This window comes from Chanodichthys erythropterus, chromosome 11 (genome assembly GCF_024489055.1).
Source record: "Chanodichthys erythropterus isolate Z2021 chromosome 11, ASM2448905v1, whole genome shotgun sequence".
NCBI lineage: Eukaryota > Metazoa > Chordata > Actinopteri > Cypriniformes > Xenocyprididae > Chanodichthys > Chanodichthys erythropterus.
In genome coordinates this window covers 19,044,887-19,066,773 of record NC_090231.1, presented here as the reverse complement: position 1 = coordinate 19,066,773, position 21,887 = coordinate 19,044,887, and the positions used below count along the sequence as shown (strand labels likewise).

General features: G+C 36.1%; 1 protein-coding gene across 2 annotated transcripts in view; it reads right to left on the bottom strand.

The window, feature by feature from the left end:
* The window catches only part of crtc3 (CREB regulated transcription coactivator 3), a 55,631-nt gene that overhangs the window by 17,327 nt on the left and 16,417 nt on the right, over positions 1–21,887 (bottom strand). The window contains exons 4-6 of one of the 2 annotated variants that reach the window (XM_067401976.1): positions 17,030–17,091; positions 5,882–5,944; positions 5,157–5,260 (exon numbers count right to left, since the gene is read on the bottom strand). In XM_067401976.1, coding sequence (XP_067258077.1) covers positions 5,157–5,260; positions 5,882–5,944; positions 17,030–17,091 — 229 coding nt within the window. The remainder of the gene's footprint in view (positions 1–5,156; positions 5,261–5,881; positions 5,945–17,029; positions 17,092–21,887) is intronic. The other variant, XM_067401977.1, reaches the window with a different exon arrangement.

Sequence of the window (21,887 nt, the reverse complement as noted above, 5' to 3'; positions counted from 1 at the left end):
GAGTCTTTCAGTGCACATTCACTCCACCCATTGAAAATTCGGGGCACAAACTCCAGAAGATGGGAGCTGAAAATTGCTTCTTAGTGTGCACTGTGTCTTTAAGGAACCCCCCATGAAAGGGAAAGTGAGAGGGAGGGGACAAAAAAAAGTATTGGGAAAAATCTGTGACCACAAGTGCAAAGTGAATCAATGGAGAGCCATTGTTTTCAAGTACACCACAGAGATCCTGTGGAAAACAAACCTCCTTTCTACTTCCTTTGCTGATGCTGGCCCAGCACAGATGCTGTGTGGGCCCGAAGCCAGATCAACCAGCTCCGGCACTTCAGCAAAGCTGCCGGTCTCAGACGCCCAACTGCGACGCACAATGAATCAAACAAAAAGTATGTCGACACCTCATTTCCCACTCACTGAGAGTCTCATTCAATGCCATAACTGACAGAAAGACAACTACAACAGAAAAACATTGGCCTGAGTCCAGTTTCACTTTTCTTGAACCTATACCTGAAAAAAGTATCTAAAAAACGCATAATCCAAGTTAATGTAAAGTACATTATTTACAATTACATTTATCTAGAATTATCCGTATAGCTAAAAACAAGCATAAAAACAGTAGTTCTTATTACAGCTGATGTCAAATCATAAATCCCAGTAGGGTCAAAGTCAAGAGGTTGAACGTGGGACACAAGTTGCAATAATGTCTTGATGCTTTTGGGAGCTCCACTTGAGTAGCACAGTTGCATCACACAGTCGAGTTGGTTGGCAGGTTTGGAATGAGACTACTGTGATAGCGGAAGTGAGACAAATTTTTGTCCCATGCGAGAAGCTGGTTTGTACTTGTTCATATTACGTGAGCCTCACTGCACACCTCCACACATTGTCAACTATGTGCATAGCTCAGATGAGCTGCCAGACAGATATTAAATGAACGTTGTCTGCCATGTCCTTAAAGGTGCTTCTAAGGGATGTCATGCGTTTTTAGGCCAAAACATTTTTTGTCACATACAGCAAACATCTCCTCACTATCCGCTAGCTGCCTGTCCCCTGAACACACTGTAAAAAAACGTGGTCTCTGTAGTTGCCACAAGCCCAAAAACGGCAACAAAAACAAACTGGTGCAGCCTGGACCACAAAACATAATAGACACGCTCCAGCCAATAACCTACAAGAATGATTTTAAATGCACGTTCATGACTGTTTCAGGAAGCACGGAGGGGAGGAGGAGGAGGAGAGAGGGTCTAGCTAGCCTCTGTTTTGTTTGACAACACTTCAAACGTCAACAGGAAGTTACTCCACCCAGGATCGCTTAGAGCACCTTTAAGTGAAGCAGTTTCTTATCAGACTGAACTGAAGTGTCTCTGTGAAAACAACTACCCTTGGCCAGAGACAGCCTCTGAGTTTTAGTGCTCCATATTTCAGTTTACACCTGACCGTCAGAGTTGCTTCACATCTTCACTCAATATATATATTTTTTAAATGTATCGACTAAACAAAAGTCTAAAACACAAAGATGCGTTTATCTTCGTTGTGCAGTGCAGATGAGCTGCAAACTCAAGCCTATACACCTGTAAATCCATTCATAAAAGAGCAAGTGATAAACAGAATGAGTGAAATAGAGAGTAAGACAGAACAAGGACGTCACAGATTCAGAATAAGTCATATTTTTTGTGACAATGCTGATTACCACAGCAAATAATTTTTTGTCTGTTTTTTTTTTTAGCTAATTTACAAAGAAAATGTAACACTGGGCAAAGCAATCCACTTGTCACCTTAAGTCACGACTAGGGTTGTGAATCGAAAATAGATTCCATTTCTGGAAATGGATACTTGTGAAATTTAAAAAATTTGATTCTGCTTATCAGCACTCGCGCGCTGTTTTCTTTAGACTGCTGATATTTGTTCATGGTGTTCAGCTGCAACAGAATGTTTTGCAAAAAGACACAATAAATATGTTTGGCATCTAAATATTTGGCTTAGTTTCTTTTTTAGCCATACTGAAATCAAAACTGGGAATCGATAAGTATTGGAATTGCTAAAATTTAAACGATACCCACCCCTAGTTGCTGTTTCATGGTTCAAGCCTCTACTCTGTTTTTAACTGAGAATACTATTCTCTACAGTCATTTATGAGCACTATTCATTTATAGCACACCTTCAAGCTAAGCCTTTTTAAACTCACAGTGTACACTACAGTCTCTGGGCTCACGCTGTCCCGTACACCAACATTTCAATGATTCAGAAAAGATGAATCACTGACTGGTCAACTGACATTTTGGTATGGTATAGTATAGTATAGTATAGTATAGTATAGTATAGTATAGTATAGTATAGTATAGTATAGTATAGTATAGTATAGTATAGTATAGTATAATATAGTATAATATAATATAATATAATATAATAGTATAGTATAGTATAGTATATAATTTAATACTGTATATAATATCATATCATATCATATCATATCATTAATACTGTATATAATATAATATAATATAATATAATATAATTTAATTAATACTGTATATAATATAATATCATATATCATATATCATATCATTAATACTGTATATAATATAATATAATATAATTAATATAATATAATATAATATAATATAATATAATATAATATAATATAATATAATATAATATAATATAATTAATATAATATAATATAATATAATATAATATAATATAATATAATATAATATAATATAATATAATATAATATAATAAATATAATACAATATAATAAATATAATATAATATAATATAATATAATATAATATAAAATATAATATAATATAATATAATATAATATAATATAATATAATATAATACTGTATATAATATAATTAATACTGTATATAATATAATTAATACTGTATATAATATAATATAATACTGTATATAATATAATATAATACTGTATATAATATAATATAATATAATATAATATAATATAATATAATATAATATAATATAATTTAATTAATACTGTATATAATATAATTAATACTGTATATAATATAATATAATATATTATATTATATATTATATACTATTATATACTATTATATACTATTATATTATATTATATTATATTATATTATATTATAATATAATTTAATTAATACTGTATATAATATAATATAATATAATATAATATAATATAATATAATATAATATAATATAATATAATTTAATTAATACTGTATATAATATAATTAATACTGTATATAATATAATATAATATAATATAATTTAATTAATACTGTATATAATATAATATAATATAATATAATATAATATAATATAATATAATTAATACTGTATATAATATAATATAATATAATATAATATAATATAATATAATATAATATAATATAATATAATATAATATAATATAATATAATATAATATAATATAATATAATATAATATAATATAATATAATATAATATAAATATATTTTTTTGCAATTTATTCCTCTGATGCAAAGCAGAATTTTCATCCTCAAGATGTTCCAAACCTGTTGTTTTGCTGTACACAAATGAAGATATTTGGAAGAATATTTGTAACAAAGCAGATCTCGCTCCCCATTGACTACCATCGTATCGTATCGTATCGTATCGTATTGTATCGTATCGTATCATTAATACTGTATATAATATAATATAAAATATAATATAATATAATATAATATAATTTAATTAATACTGTATATAATATAATTAATACTGTATATAATATAATTAATACTGTATATAATATAATATAATAGTATATAATATAATATAATATAATATAATATAATATAATTTAATTAATACTGTATATAATATAATTAATACTGTATATAATATAATATAATATAATATAATATAATATAATATAATATAATATAATATAATATAATATAAATATATTTTTTTGCAATTTATTCCTCTGATGCAAAGCAGAATTTTCATCCTCAAGATGTTCCAAACCTGTTGTTTTGCTGTACACAAAAGAAGATATTTGGAAGAATATTTGTAACAAAGCAGATCTCGCTCCCCATTGACTACCATAGTAGAAAAAAAATACTATAGTAGTCAATGGGGGGTGAGATCTGCTTTGTTACAAATATTTTTCCAAATACTTTTATTTGTGTACAGCAGAACAACAGGTTTGGAACATCTTGAGGATGAGTAAATGATGACAGAATTTTCATTTTTGGGTGAACTATCCCTTTAAGAAATATTTCTTGTCATTACCAGTTATAAACAGTTGTGCTAAGTAATATTTTTGTGGAAAATGTGATAATCTTTTCCGGATTATTTGATGAATAGAAAGTATAAATCATAATTTATTTTAAATAGTATGTTTTTATAACATTATAAATGTTTACTGTACTTTTGATTTAATGAACACATGATTAAATAAAAACAACAACAATAACAACAAAAAACATATCAAGACAAGGACCTGACGTGTTGATGCAACGTCATGGAAACATTTTTTTTAAATCATAATACTGTATTGTATTATTGCATTGGCAAAGCAACACATTTCTTTGCCAAACTTCAACAGATACAGTGATGAAACATTTGCACTGCTAATGCAGAATGGAAGAAAGATTATCCCGCCCTATGACATAATCCTATAGTCTTACAAACATCTTCACTGAAGCATGTGTATGTGAACTCTGGCTATGGGTCTTTTTAATGGGAGGACAAGCCAGACTATTGCATCTGTAAAGCTCATGGGGATGTACATTCATTTGTTTTCAAGGGCTCTAGAAATCAGAGAAAAATAATGGTATAGGGAACATCCTTTTACAGCACAATGGGCTGGGCTGATTGCAAGCCATTTTCAGCTTACCATCTGAAATGCCTGTATTAGTAACCAAGACAACTAGATAAACAACATGACAGTGAGCCCCAGCTGTGTCGTGCAAACACACTGCACTACGGGTGCGACGGTTTGATTTGGGTCTGGTATAAATCATTGATTTATCATCCATGCCTGACATTGTGCAATCCATTTGACCCCTTTGCATTTCTGTTTCAACCATACTGTTATGCCACACAATAACACTTGTTAGAATATGGTTGTGTAGGTTTTAAATTCGCTCAAATTAGTATGTAAACAGGCAGAGAGGGAGGAAGCCGAGCTCACCGTTCCGCTGAGGAGGTCCTCTGCCCATCTGCTGGTTCATGCCAAAAGGATCCTGTGGGTTTGGGCTCATGGCGCTGGTGTGCAGAGCTGAGTCAGAGTTTGTTCTGTGGGAGAAGGAATGGGCGAAGAAAAAAGGAGGAAAACAGCTCGGTCAGTGAGCCATCATTAAAAAAAAAAAAAAAATTGCTGAGCCGAGCCATAGCCACATGACCCTTTACCCTCGCTCACTGCCTTTATTAAGCAATTATACACGATGGCACTCTCAAGAGCACTTCACTCTCCTCTAGTGGCTCTCTCTGCTTTACATCCTTTATCAGGTCTGACCTAGTTATTCTCAGGTGACATGAAAAAAAAAAAATACTGTCCTGTTTTTGCTATTTGTAGAGCAACTGTTCAAAAGGTGCAGTTACTCTACATCACAATAATGAGTGTGGTGATGGGAAAAAACAGATTAGTAGAAATAATGATCCCTGGTTTGGATTAGTTTGATAGAGTGAAATATTAGTTCTCAGATAATAGTCAGCCAAGTAGAGAAACGGCATCTGTGATTTGCTTGAAATCATTCTGTTTGTATTAAGAATGGATCAAGAAACAAACTTAAGATCTAAAACACAAAAAGGAGGATAAGCCGAGAGAAGGAGATCTGCAAGAAATTACAATAAGAAAAAACAAATAAGACAGGTCCAGGGGAGATCTGTGAGGGGAATTTGAAAGTCAAAGGTCACCTGTTAAGCTGCGATATTAATCTAAATCCAGGTCGTTTCTCTTCAGTCCATGGTGGTTGCTCCCTTTAGAAATGGAAACAGTCACGTGTTACTCACTACTGTACTGAGCCTGTAGCCCTGGCTCAGCGGTTAGTACAGCAGGATGAGCAAGCAAGAGACAAAGAGTGAAGAGAGCGAGCAGGGTGAAAATTCCTCTGTGACACCTTCAGGAAAACAAACAGAGTCGTAGAAATCAGAGCCTTTTCCCCTAGGTTAGTCCAATACTGTGTGCAGCACTGATTTACTGCTTCAATTAGATTGGATGTGCCATGTCTGAGAGCAAACAAAAGTGCTATAATATCTTCAAAGGTTAATGAAAGAAACACACAGGCAACATTGCACCAAAGTAACCGCACTGGGAAATCAGGATACAGACTCAACCAAATAAACGAATACATCTTACTGGCCACAAACGCAATCGACACAAATAAAAACCTTAATCTTTGTGAAAGCCACGCAATTCAGGGACAAAAAGCAAAGGCTCTGTGACGACAGGGCATTGCTAAGCAGTTGCTGGGGTGGTTTCTTTCTGGCCTGAGTCAAAATAGACTCTAGTCTAGTCCTGTATCTCAAATAGTAAAGCATGGTGCAAGGTCAAGGGTTTGATTTCCGGGGAACACACATGCTGTACTGTTAACTACCAACAAACTAACTAGCTAATTAATAGAACTACCATTCAAATGTTTTGGGTCAGTATTTTTAAGCATCAAAAGAATCCTGAAAAAATGTATTAGTTTCCACAAAAATATTAAGCAGCACAACCGTTTTCAACAACATAGATAATAATAAGATATGTGTCTTAAGCATCAGATCAGCATATTAGAATGATCTCTGAGGGATCATGTGACACTGAAGACTAGAGTAATGATAATTTTTCAATTTTTTGAATTAATATTTCACAATATCACTCTTCTGTATTTTTGATCAAATAAATGCAGGCTTGGTGAACATAAGACACCTCTTTAAAAAAAATAAACTTTTGAACGGTAATGTATATAAAACAAAATATTTCTCTCTTCATATCTGTAACCGCTTATCGAAGCAGCCATTGATATCATAACTCAGTGGTGTCATTACTCACAGTGAGTAATAACATATGGCAGGTGTGTCAAAGAGCACAAAACAAGACATGCATGTACTGTATAATGATCCACATTTGCCCGTGTAGATGCATGAGAGGCCCAGCAGATGTAGCCTGTGCATGCTGCTGTCTGCCAGAACAAGGAAGCTGGTTCCCACTAAGAGGGTTAATATATTCCTATCACTAAGACACTAAAGAGAAATAATAAACAGATTTCCTGCAGCCCGCTCTGCTGCTAAGGAGAAGCTACAGTATGCCAGACCACACTAGGGTGATGTAATGCTTAATGGGGAAAAAAAGATACTCCTTACAACAGAAAGTGGCCTTCCTTCAAATGTTGCTGTAAAGCTGGTCTGTGCCCTTTCTTTGAAGTGCATTAGGGCTTAGCTGCACATGCCATATGAAGCACTAATGTCAGTGTCCATCGACCACCCATGCTGGAGATATCTGTGAATTTAAGACTCAAAATCGAAGAGTTTAAAGGCAGTATATGGCATAAATAGAAATGAATCAGGAAGTGAAAGGATGGAGTCTTGGTAAAAGTCTTTGGTTAGAAAGCTGATTCGTATACAGCTTGTTATTTAAATCTAACCCTTGATCAGAAATGACGTAAAAAGCAGATGTTTTTAAACTGGCATCAGGCAGACCACCAGAGATTTTTCAATGAAAGCCTATCGCTGCTGAATCACACTTGAGTCGAATGCCTTTCTAGAAAACCTCCCAGAGGAAGTCTTGTCGGGGAAGAGCAGAGGCTCAGATCCAGGATGGGAGAGCGTGGGACTAAGAGGACAGCACTGACCCGTGTTCCTGACCCAGTCCAGCTGAGCTCCACAGGGAAACATATGGATGTTGCCTAGGATTCAAAACCAGCCCACGTTTACCCAGACACCAGAGGGACAGTTGTACCCCAGGGAGAGCTAAGCCTGAAAGTATCATAGTAGCGCTGTCATCCCTAAGGACGCAACTAAGCTTTGTGGCAGAGTAACACACACAGATTCAAATTGTACACCACATTAAAGTTAGTTTAAGGGTCACGCAATGTTTACGTGAGAATATTGTTGTAGTTGTAGCAAAAAAATAACCAAAGAAAAATGTGTTGGGAATGGATGATAAAAATCTCCAAAAACACTTTATATTAATGTTACAGTATTGGGCTCTCTTAATCTCAACCATTTCAATGCCAACAACATCTTTTTATTGGCAACATACTACCTCAAGTCCTCTTACATTTCCTTTTCTGGTGATAGAACTGAGCAGGCCTGTGAACTGAACACAAAACATCCGCCACCCATACATCAGGTTATTGTGTGAATAAGCACCAGAAATCTGCACTGGTTGGGCCAAGTTGTGTGGTGAAGAGACGAAAGGGTTAATTAGCTGAGCTGACGCCTTTTTCAGCTCATTAACCCTTACCCAGTGTGTGCTGCGGTAGATAATGCATCACAGATGTGTTGAGAGAACTGTAAACATTTCCTCGAGGGCATATGTTAGGATGAGCCTCCCAGTAAAGCCGGACAACCACCCTCTGCTGCTCAAACGCCTGCACATTGCACTCCTAAACCAATAGTGAATCATAACCAATCCCCTACAGACTACTCATACCTAGCACACAATGCTCATTTACTGAGTATTAAATGTAACCAGGGGGCCAGGGGGCACTAGGGGGCCTCAAGATGACTTAAAATTATTTAAAATAAGACAAAATAAGCATTAAAATAAGCAGAAACAACTACAAATTTATCATTTTAAATCACCCTGTGATTTTTAGACCTGGAAATGTCAAGTACATTAATAACATTTTGAAACTCCATTGGCATTTTTAAAATGAATAGACATTTTTGGAGTTATGACAAGCTTTAAAATAATTTATTGGGTAGAAACGGTGAATAATAAAAAATAAAAAAAGTATCCTATAAAAATCGCTATCCTTGATCCTTATTAAACGTGCCCTAGAATCAAAATTTGAATTTACCTCGGCATAGTTAAATAACAAGAGTTCAGTACATGGAAAAGACATACATTGAGTTTCAAACCCCATTGCTTCCTCCTTCTTATGTAAATCTCATTTGTTTAAAAGACTTCCGGAAAACACGCGGATCTCAACATAACACCGACTGTTACGTAACAGTCGGGTTCATTAATATGTATGACCCCAATATTTGCATATGCCAGCCCATGTTCAAAGCATTAGACAAGGAAAGGCAGTATTAATGTCTGGATCTGTGCACAGACAAGGTAAGCCAGCAAGAACAACAGCGAAAAATGGCAGATGGAGCAATAATAACTGACATGATCCATGATAACATGATATTTTTAGTGATATTTCAAAATTGTCTTTCTAAATGTTTCATTAGCATGTTGCTAATGTACTGTTAAATTTGGTTAAAGTTACCATCGTTTCTTACTGTATTCACGGAGACAAGAGCCGTCGCTATTTTCATTTTTAAACACTTGCAGTCTGTATAATTCATAAACAACTTCATTCTTTATAAATCTCTCCAACAATGTAGCATTAGCTGTAAGCCACAGAGCATAGCCTCAAACTCATACAGAATCAAACATAAACATAAATATAAATACTTTACTCACATAATTCGAAGCATGCATATAGCATGCATGACGAACATCTTTTAAAGATCCATTTGAGGGTTATATTAGCTGTGTGAACTTTGTAAATGCACTGTAATATAGTCGAGAGCTCGTGTGGCAGGGAGCAGGCGAATTAAAGGGGCGGCGCGCTGCCAAAATCAGTGTATAGTTAATGATGCCCCAAAATAGGCAGTTAAAAAAATTAATTTAAAAAAATCTATGGGGTATTTTGAGCTGAAACGTCACAGACACATTCAGGAGACACCTTAGACTTATATTACATCTTGTGAAAAAGCATTCTTGGGCACCTTTAAGTAAATTATGGACAACTTAGTCATTAAAAATTAATTAGTTAAAGGGGTCATGAACTGAGTTGTTTTATGTTTCCTGGGGGTCACTTATAATGTTAGTATGCTTTTTACATCCAAAATTGTCATAATTCAGAAAAAAAGGCATTTTTCCTACCCTGACTTTAGCCCTCTTATTAGAACGCTCTGTTTTAAGGGGCGTGTCTGCTGTGGGACTTCAGTGTAAACGCCCACTGCTGTGATTGGCTAACATCTTTTCATTTGAAATAGCCAAGTATTACTCTCTCGAAAACTTTTAACACATTTTCACCATTATAGCTCTCAAGGTTAACTAATCGTGAAAAGTGCTAGATTGCATTTAGATCTATGGCATTATGTTTACAGGAGATCATGGCATGAAAGGCTGCAGTGATGAACATTGTAGCCGATCACAGACATGTTGAGCATGAAAGCAGTGATCTAGTCATTGCAACTCAATTTCAGTACACTAAAATATGCTTTCATCGTCACTAACAGTGCAAACGTGTTATAAGAGATTCGTTGAATAAAACGGGAGTTTTTGCACGTGTCCAGAACTCGGTCACTGATAAACTCGCTCTGTTTGATTGACAGCTTCAGCGTGTGCTGCTCCAACGATTACAAAGAGAGCTATCTTTGATCGCTTTCTTTATATAATTGAATCACTTTTTAATGTACTAAGAGAAACAACGCATGTTTGATTTACTGACACACAGACAAAGAACATCTGACTGTACATGAATCAATACATATTAGATAAGGCATTGTAATTAACTCAGTTACTTACATGTTGCATTACTGTGGAGTCCAGGCACTGCACAATATTTTGTATTGCTTAGATTTATTGCTTGGTAGTTTGATCCGGTTTAGCACCATGTAGGCCTATGTTATTTATTACATGACATGTGTGAATTGGTGGGCGGGGCTAAACAGGCATTGATCTTCTTCTGCGGAGGCGGTGCTTGCTGCCCTTTTACATCATAGATCCCAACTTTGAAAAACCTGTCGTTTGCTGGGCCTGGTGTCAATACAAGCTTTTATTGGACAAGGAAGTTTTCAGTTCTGAAACTTACAGGCTATTCTTATTGTATGATGACCTCTTATATGTCAAAAGCTCATAAAAAAGCTAATTTGGATAAAAATTGTTTTTACAATCTTGTTGACATTCATCAAGCTCAACCTTTCAACCCTGTTACTAAATTATTAAAGGGTTAGTTCACCCAAAAATGAAAATTCTGTCATTATTGGCTCGCATATAAACACTCATACGTACATAGAGAGAATCACGTTTTAAACACAGAAGCTTGTGCGTGTCACACGCTAGAACAAACCTCATTGGTTACCGTGCAAGTATGCTGCATAAAAAACAGTGAGGTTTGTTCTAGTGCTTGACACATGCACAAGTTTCTGCATTTACGTATTGTGAATGTATGTGACAATCAATGTTTAGATGTAAATAAAATCCTCAATTTAACCTGTTCATCATATAAAGCAATTTTATCTTTTCACTAGACTTGGATAAAACCACTTCATTCATATGGATTTGTTTTACAATGCCTTTATAATCTTTTTAGATCTTTTTAGAAGTTTTAGTTACCTGGACTTTCAATGGAGGGAAAGAAACCTCTCAGATTTCTTAAAAATATCTAAATTTAATTTTCAAAAGGTAAATTAAAGTCTTATGGGTTTGTAATGACATGATGAGGGTGAGTAAATTATAGAAATTTCATTTTTGGGTGAACTATCCCTTTAAGAAAAAAACAAACAAACAAACTCTCTTTAAATTTATGTAAAATATAAGTTTATCAAAAACTAGAAAACAACATTTGATCTCAAACTATCTTCGAGTGAGTGACAGTTTCATTTAAATTGGGGTTGTTGAAATCGCTCACCAGGGGGTGGGGGTGGGGAGGATTGGTCGTCTCCCAGGGCATGCTCCCTTGTGAGTTTTATTTATTTCTTTGTTTATTTATATATGCAAAATGGTCTTTTGTGGTATCATCCATGCACGCAAAGTTGGTTGACAACATAACTGCAGTAAAGTGAGGATATAATCACAGGCAACACCATTGATGGCTCCTCATTACCATGCCGAGGCCAATGTTATTTTTTTCCTGTCTTTTTTTATCCATAGCATTTGTTATGAAAAATAGCAACCTACAGATAATATAGCTAGAACATGTCACATTTGTAATATAAAACTTTAGTGTAAAATCTATTTCATTAACAGATCATCTATTATAAATGTGTAGAGAAGTCAAGCTTTTAATTTATGTTAGTGCAGGATGTTTTCTCCTCTTTTCACTAGTCTTTTAGTTGATGTGGCTGTTTTAGATCATTTTTGACTTTCTCCATAGTGTTTTAAAGTGATACATTCTCAATACAATTCAAATGGGTTGCACATTTTATCATCAGCGTCGCGATAGGAATGGCTCGCGCAAATCTTATCACACTTTTAGAGCGTGCTGGTGAAAGCTCCTACAGTGATTTGCGTAACACTCATGCAAAATTAAACAACTGGTCTGCTTCAGTCATATTGTTCAGATAATTGGTCCGTTCAGTTCACAGGGCTCCAGACTGCGCCTAAACGGTTGCATTGGCGACTAAAAATATTAATTTGCGAGTGATATTTTTGCTGAGGTCGCCATTTGCAACCATACAAATTCACACGTTATGACTGTAAAATTTGCAGTTATTTGCATGTTCTGTGACCAGTAGCCTATCACATAATTTGCTGTATTGACGTAATTAAATGAGATGCTGCGTGTGAAAGTTTCACTGAGTTAGAGCGCCAAAATATGAACTGGTAGTGGAAAATATCACACACCAAACAGACACCAATAAAAAAATGACTATGTTGTCGCCTCGCGTCGGTGCAAAACACTGCATTTGAACACACAGTTCTGCTCTTGCATAAAGGAGACAACTGCCCATTTCTTCATATAAATTTGCAGACTGCAGATACACACACAATGCAGCGCGTGCTTACCGTTTTGAATATCAATCATGCTGATAACTTTCATTATTTTACACCGCTCATGCTCATCAGATAAATTTAAGGGCATAAAAGTCTTCAGTACCTTAAATAGTATAACAAGAGTATTAATGATCATTTTAAGGTTCCAGTATGTCTACAGATAATGTTCAACTAAAATATATTGTTCGACCAACAATCTCTTAGCAATTAATTATGATGTTCACACCTGACATTGGTTTTCTTCCTATTTATTAAATCCAGGCAGTTGGTTGATAAAACATTGATTAAAATTAAGATACAATTTATACAAAACGAAATACACTTTAAAGAAGGCTCACTATAAAACAAAACTTAAGTGGTGAAAATCGCGTCTGACCCACTGCATGTCTCCCGATATATTGCGCATACTTAGCCCATCTTAAACATACTGTTCACTTTTCATAATAAACATAAATTAAATTTAAAAACTAATATTAGGCTATAGTCTAATATTAAACAAATATGAAACTAAATACGTTTTCTTTGACCCTCTGGCCAACGAACGCGCCGGCGCGTTCTGATGGATTTTTCCTCATGACAGCTGAAACAACTTAAAGTAGGCCTACTCCGTCATTTTTTTGCGATACAGATTAGTGCAAGACATCATCACAAACTAAAAATGGTCCATTTTATTTGTGTACGCTCACAATAAAAACAAAACCTTCTGCTTTTGGAAAAAAAACAAAACAAAAAACAGAATGCGCTTTCATCTGTCTTTGAATCTTTCTGAAACGTCTAAAAAATGAACTTAAACTCAGCGAATAATTATCACACAAACATGAAACATACGTCTAAAGAAAGCATGAAATGTCTACTTTTAAATAAAATAATTCACATTTGAAACAAAAATTCTCCTGCAGTGTAATCTGTAAACTAAAGAGATTCACAATTTCTCCTGACTCAAGTTGCGAATGTTAATGCTGCGAGGGTGTTTCTAACGCAACGACATAATGATATAACAAATAAAACAAGACTATTCATTCTGTGGAATATTTAATAGTTTCCTTAAAGTAGGCTTACGGTATAGGCATAATTTGCGGGTGGGACATGTCTCGATCTCGCGGCACGCACGGACGTACCTAAAAGAAAGAAACATCTCAATTTGATAAGAAATTCGTTGGTCTGTGATAAATAAGAGGCGATCTCTCGCTGAAATGAGTTGTTTTTGATTGTTGCCGCTGTTATCAGTTCCCTTGGTGCTCATGCACAATGCGCAGTCTTCACACAGACGATCAAGCACTTCTTTCTGCTAAAAGCACAAAACACAATGCACACAAACATGTCTTTGCTCTTGATATACAATCACTGATGAACACCTTTGGTTTTAATGAGAGAAAAAAAAAAAATACGAGGAAGGAATTAAACGAAGTTTCAACAAGTTGCGTTTATCCAGGCTGTTACCTCTTACCTGAAAAACAATGTCTAAGGAAATCAGAATCGAAGTTTAGCAGAACTCACCAGAACTAAGCAATGTTGGGCTATGTTGAATTCAGCTTGGTCTTTCTGTAGCTTCCTCAGGTTGTTGTTCTTTGAATAAGATATATAAACACAACAGGATGACTAAAAGTAAGTGATTTTAAAAAATAATAAAATAATAAAAGTTCCTTCTTGTTTGGCTCCTAAAAAAATTATTTGGCGCATGTTTTTTCACCCTATAGGAGCCAGTGGCTCCTTAATTATTTTTTTTGTCTGGAGCCCTGGTTCAGTACAGCTTATAAAGCTCCAAACGCATGATGTATACAATTAATTAGTAGCCTGCTTCTATGTTTTAGTGTGGGTGGTCAGAGTACCAACAACATGCGAGAAGTGCCGGTAGGGAAGAAAAATGTATTCAAATACAGAAGTGCCAGTACTGTGTACTGGTGCGTACCAGCCCACTTCAGGCACTGCACATCGCCTTACAGGGAGGGGGGAGATCAGTCATTTCAGGCCCTATATTGTACCCTTTACATGGAAAGTCCCACTGAACCTTCACGAACACTGCTCTAAAACCATAATCACTGATTTGTTGCCAACTGGCCTTGACTCCTTCAGCAAATGTCCTCCCTTCCCTTCCATTACATGAGTTGAAGCATCACAAACATCCAAGCAAACATCCCTTTTACAACTGCAAACACTAGTAAATCTGCAGATATTCTGACGTGTCACACTGTCAGACAAATAACAGCAGACTTCACAAACACATGTGTAGTTAAAAATGCCCAAAATCATTTGCAATCGCTCTCCGACGATCCTAAATCTAGCTTAACCTCTAATGTCCACGCAGACAGAAAACATCTGTTCGGCCTTTCATTTAATCACGTGAGGTGATATTTCAGCACAATATCCCAACAGAAACTAAAAGGCAACAGCAGAACACCCACTATTCAATCACATATATCTGTACAAGGTCAAACGAACAAAGCGAAATAAAACAAAAACCAGAACAAAACAAAAACCAAACCAAAACATGAACTACAGTCATTAGCAAATGCTAATCTGGTCCAGAGCAAAAAAGGGAGGGAGGCGTAAAAACACGCTGAGCTCACGATCTGTTCTGGGGGAGGGCGGCTCTGAGGGGTAGCTAGCAAAAGATCTGGCAGGTTTAGTTAGTGCTGTTTACACTAAGAAAAGATTTAAAGAATAGCTGAACATTTATCCTTGAGGAAGAAAAAGAGACCGTTAGAATCAGGGAGAAATGCTGTTGTTAGTATTCAGCTCATGAGGACACAAAGACAACATTCCTGAAGAAGAGAAAAAACTGGATATAATTAAAACAAAAAGGCAATGTAAAAAAATCTGAAATATACATTGTAGTGGTGAAGATCTAACTGTGCTTGATCCTCTGAATCCTATGTTTCATAATTCATGGGATGCCTCTGAGACATCCCTTGAAGTGGAGTGAACCGCTCACGGTTTATGCATTTATAATGAAGCTCTAAAGTTTGCCTAAGATCATATATTCAGCTAAACTCAGCATGAGAGTTTATCCTCTGCTACCCCCATCTGTGCTTCTTTACACAACAACATCTACATCTACAATGCAATTGGGTCAGTGTTTGAACTGTAATATAATTTCGCATTTCAATCTAAAAGCAATAAGATTGGAAATTGGAAATACAGCCCTGTATTGCATCTAGTAATGCATGTGAACCACTCTATGGCATATGGCTGTAACAGCAGTGTTTCGCCACAGTAGGAACAGAAGGCTGTGCTAAAGCTGATCAGGCCAACCAGTTTTCAGGTGTAAACAATGCCACAGGGCGTGGACTCTGAAATTTTTGCAAGTCGCAGAGTCAACATGGAGGCCGAGACAGCTTGCTGGTAAGAAGGTATGTTGGCCGTCAGCCAAGCCTGTATTCAAAACACGACTATGATGAGGAGAAGCTTCCTTAAGCCTTTTATTACTGGCTGCAATTCACTCCTCGGTAAACAAATGAGGAAAACCATCCAATGGTTACGCCTCACCGGGGCTGAACCGAGAAGAGTGACATTTATGCAGAGCAAACGTATGAGAATTTGAGAATTTTTTTTCAGAGAACGGATTTCTAATCTGCCTGAGGGTCAAGAACGACACAATGATGTGCGTAGTTCTCTTTGAACACATTTGCTTTTATCTAACCTTTTACTGGTGTTATCTGTCATTGCTGCGGATGTGGATTTTCCACATGCTGAAAAAAAAACGTCATTACTGTTTTCTTTTCAGGCATCTATAGGGATAGCCTATGCAAATGCAAAACATGCAATAACACTCCCTCTAATGTGACATAATCTCTCTTGCAACACCACTTGATGTCACTAAGATGGCATCATTTCATGATAACATCATCTTTGCACCCTTCCCAGAAGATATGATCAAATTCTACATGAAGTAGAATGTAACAGCATATGTGACGCATGACCAGACACATATTTGTTGGCGGTGAATGGGTGTGTGTAGGACTATATTTGTCCTTATTGTTTGAAGGAATGGTATCTTTCCTGTAGCTAGCCACGGCAAGGTCCTGGATTCGATTCCCAGTGAATGCAAGAACTGATAATGCAATGTAAGCTGCTTTGGGTAAAAACATCTGCCATATACATGAATGTAAGTGTAATATAAATAAATGAGGACTCACCTTCTCCAGCTGTTGTCGGGGGGAGGAGAAAGGTACATCGTTCCATATGGAGAACTCTCAGCGTAGTTCAGTCAAGGAAAGCCTCCAAAATGTTAAAATTTGCTTCATTCCTTGTCTATATGATAGGCATAAATCTCATTTTTCATGACCATTTTTTAACCCTCTTTATAGTTTAGATTTTTAGCAATGTACTGTATTTTTATATTTGAAAGAAATATTTATGTTTCTTATAGTATGGGGCTGTCGAATGCTTAAATCTGAGGTGTGCCATTATTTTCAAGGAAATGCACAGCTAAAGTGGTCTTGGCTCAGGCAGGTCTTGACCGCATTACATGTCCATATTACTTCACCAAATTATTTCAGTTATTAACAGTTAACAGCAAAAGAACCAAAACCCACAACAACAGGATAAAAACTACAAGTTATTTCCATGTTTTTTGCCACAAAATTATGTTTTATTATGTACAGAAAGCACATATTCTCTTTCTCCCGCTCTGTCTTCCACTCAAACGCACACACATACAGTACAAACAAATGTACTTGCACAGAAATGTATTGTCAGCACTGCTCTGATGATTTTATTAGTAAAAGCTTAACTTAAAAGCTAAATGACATTTCTCATTAGTCAGGTAATAACGGCGCTGTTATCTGCTGAAGCAGATAAACTTACAGTTTCGCTATTAGTAGAGATGCTGCTGCTAAACACTGTTGAGAGACTCAGGAACTTCACACACGCTTAATCTCTCTCTCTCGCTCTCTCTCTCTCTCTCCCCCTCTCTAATAACTGCATTAAAATCTGCATTAGTCTGCTATCAATGGCTCAAGCCTCCGTTACTAGCGCTAAAATTACATTTGGAATCAGCAATGGAGGCTTGGGATAAGATGTGTAAGAAATTAGTCCTATACACAAGCATTTTAAGGACAAAAATCTAAAAACTTTCTTGAAATACAACATCTGAACAATGTCTTCAGGTGTGGTAACTGTAGTATACAAACAGAATAATTGACTCTGCTTCACGTCATGGCTGCATTACCACCTTGGGTGTGCATTATTTTCTAATAATTCAATGGCCTGTAATCAATTATTTCTTACTTAATCCATACATAGATCAATCATTCACAATAAGATTTTCAATAAGATTTTACATGCATTTACAAAACAGATGGTGCCTTAAACATTTAATTTGCTCACCCTCAAGGCATCCTATCTTCTTTCAGACAAGCACAAATTTTGCAAAAAAAAATCCATCCATCATATAACTAATCAATACCACTCCAGGGGGTTAATAAAGGCCTTCTAAAGCAATGCGATGGGATATTCTAAGAAAAATATCCATATTTAAAATGATTTGTGGTGGAAGAGCAATCTCTGACCCATGACAAAAACATGGAAGTGCAGAGGATAGAGCAAGACAAAACAACGGTCATGAATTAGAAGTCTAAATCATTTTTAAAGAGAAATGTCGGAGGATTTCGATATAAGAGAAGAGGAGCTTGAGTTTGTTGCCCAGCTCTATTTGTTTGAACCGTGAGAGGCGTCTAAGCTTACGCTACTCCTACATCCTGCATCATACATCACTTCAGGGGTTACTCATTTGGCCGAAGTCGACTTGCACATTCTGCGTATGGTCTTCCGCAGGAAGCTAATTATTTGAATTTATAAAGTTTTAAATATTGATATTTTTCTTACAAAAATGCATTGCTTCACATCATAAGGACTTTACTAACCCCCTGGAGCAGTATGGATTATTTTTATGATGGATGCATTTTTGGGGGGCTTCAAAATGTGACAACACTTCACTACCATTATAAAGCTAGGAAGAGCAAGGATATTTAAAAAAAAAAAATCTCTGATTGTATTCATCTGAAAGAAGTCATGTACACCTAGGATGGATCATGGGATAATTTTCATTTTTGGGTGAACAATTCCTTTAATAATATAATCTATAATACTTTCTCTTAGTTACCTCACTGTGGCCAAATGGCCAATGTTTCTTAAAACCAGGTTGGCACATTTGATTTCAAGCTGTACTCTGTAAACGGAAGAAGTAGTGTCGAGTTCTAAACTTTTTTGCTGTCACTCAAGACTCAAACAAAAGTTACAGGAACAATGAGAGAGAAAATAGCCCAGCTGAAGAACTCCTTGAGTAAACACGGTTACTTTAACTCAGAACGATGTTGACAATGCTGCCTCGTCATGTCCTTCTGTGCCAAGACTCTCACATCCAAAAAAGGAGGGAAAGGGGGGGGGGGTGGATTTACAAGACAGAAAGCAGGACAGAGTCTTTCTCTGTTCAACATCTGCATGGGCCTGGAAAACCCAGCAATCAGTTCTGCTGCAGTAACTGTAGACTGAGCTCTTCATACCTACTCTTCAACCACCAGCCCGCCCCCTTGACCCGAACCATGACACAGCACAGCACAACCAATGAACAGGCAAAGCCGGGCCACAGAAAAAACATTTTAGGCCACTTCATAGTTAAGACTGTATGCCATAACCAGTATCATTTGTATGAAATCCTAGCGTGACATACTGTTGGTGATGCTAGGCCTGGGGATGGGGAGAGTGATGATGACATAAGCCGGGCGGCTTGGATTACGAGGGATCCTTCCTAAGATCTAATTAGCCCATGGCTGCTGAAACGGTGTGGAGAGACAGGGTGGCTGTGACAGCACCTTCGTCTCAGAAGCTCCAGGACGGCGTGGGTGAGCTAACCTTTCTCACTGACATTTCATACTCAACCCACACCGCTCGCCCTCCAATAGGACATCGTTCCAGAAATATATACAAAGCCAAATCAAGGCATCTGGCATGATCTATGCGGCTTGAAGGCAACTACATGGGATAGGAGGAAGTTGGACAGCGTTAGGTTGGCTAGCGAGCCTGTGAGAGAGTATAATCTTGGCAGACGTGGTTGAATCAATGTGAGCAAAACAAGCCAACACTGTGAGGGACATCTGGCACTAAAGGGAAAAAAATCAGAGTAAAAGCAAATTTGGGCTTTGAATCCTCCCTTATGTTCTCTCACTCAGCAGAATTAGAGTGGCATGAAAATGAAATGCTTTAGACATTAAGAGAAAAGCCTAGTGGGTGAATGTTTATTTAGAGAGACTACATTTATTTAGATTAGATGTAAAGTGTAGTTTGGAGTTTAAGAAGATTTAAAAATCGTTTTTCTTTTTATAGAAAATGTGAGTGGCATATGGCTGTGAAAAACATGCCATCATAATGACAGGGTGTTGTAGGTGGCTTCCAGGACCATCAGTGTTATTTTAGTATTATTTATATACTACTATAGTATTTATTAATATTTTGAATTAGGTTTTATTTTTATTATATTTTCAGTTTGCATTTTAATTTTAGTTTAAGTTTTAGTAATTTTGTTATGTGCTTTTGTCATTTTTATTAGAATTTGTTTTCTTTAATACATTTCTATTTAACGTTCTATAATTTTTTTTTTCATTTCAGTTTTAGATTTAACAAATTAGTTAAAACGCGCCATATAATGCATTACATAGGTCTTGTGAATAAGTGTAGCCAGTTATAATAATATGAATCTATTATTAATCTATTAAACCTCAACGCTAGCCTGGATGCCAGCCGAACTTAGCCCCACCCACAACATTTTGAGGTCGGGGAGTTCGGTCTGGACTCGATCAGTAGAGGAGTAATTATGCCCGAACAGAAACTGTTCGGACCAATCACATTTGTCAAGGCGATGATTGACAGATTATCACCAGAAACGTAATCAGCCACGTCATCAAAGAGCACTTGGGTTGAATTAGTTTACAACAATGATGGCTGTTGTTGAAGAACTGAGATGTGTAGATTCCGCCATCGCGTCCGTTATAGAAGATATCGACAGCGCATTAATTGGCAAGTACTCCGTGTATACTTATTCTTTTTACAACACCGGAAAAGATTGTTTACGCTCATCTTCTACTAGTTCCAGCATGTGTGCAGTTGAGTTCTGTTGACAACTATGCGTCGCTCAACATACATCACTTACTCTGTAGCTCTGATTGGTTGTAGGTCTATCCAATTGAGGTCTTTCCTGGATCGGTTGAAATACGCCCCCATAATCAAAGCCCAATGGAGCAGTATCAGACTCATATTCGAACTAAAATTGAGTATGACCACGTCAGGCTACCTCAACGCACCTTTAGAAAGTACAATGCATTAAAACGCATGAAAAAAAAACTACTTCAGAAGTAACAAGGAATCTGCTAATATTATAATGCATTTAGCTTTATAATTATTTAAGAAAAGATATAATGCATTATAACATACATTACCATTATAATGCATTATACAACACAATGTTTAATAGTTTTAGCATTAGTTAATGCTTATTACACCTAAATATGGTTGTTCCTCATCTACTGAGTGCCTAATCTCATTCTGTACACAAAGTTCAGAAAAATTACGGAAATAACAATCGCATTCTAACACCTGAAATAACCGAAAATTAAGGGCCCGTTTACACCTGGGCCCTCATTTATCAACAGTGCATAGAAAAGGTTCTATATTTTGTCCAACGAATGAAATTTAGAATGTGCCTAAGTACAAGAAAATCCGCATTTATCAAACGTGCGCACGCAGTTCTTACGCACATGAGTAAGCAATCATTGTTGATAAATCCCACATGTGCGTAAGTGCCATGCTCGTTCACGTTCAAGGTCATCAGCATTCAGAAACGCCTCCAATGAACCATATATGGTGACAAAACTTCCCTTTAAAAGTCACGTGATTGAGTTTTTTCCTCACCGCAATAATAGCAAAGAGAGCTCTTGCCAAGCAGATCAGCATGATCTTGGAAAACGTGTTCTCTGGAGCGCATTGTTTGCAAAGTTTTCC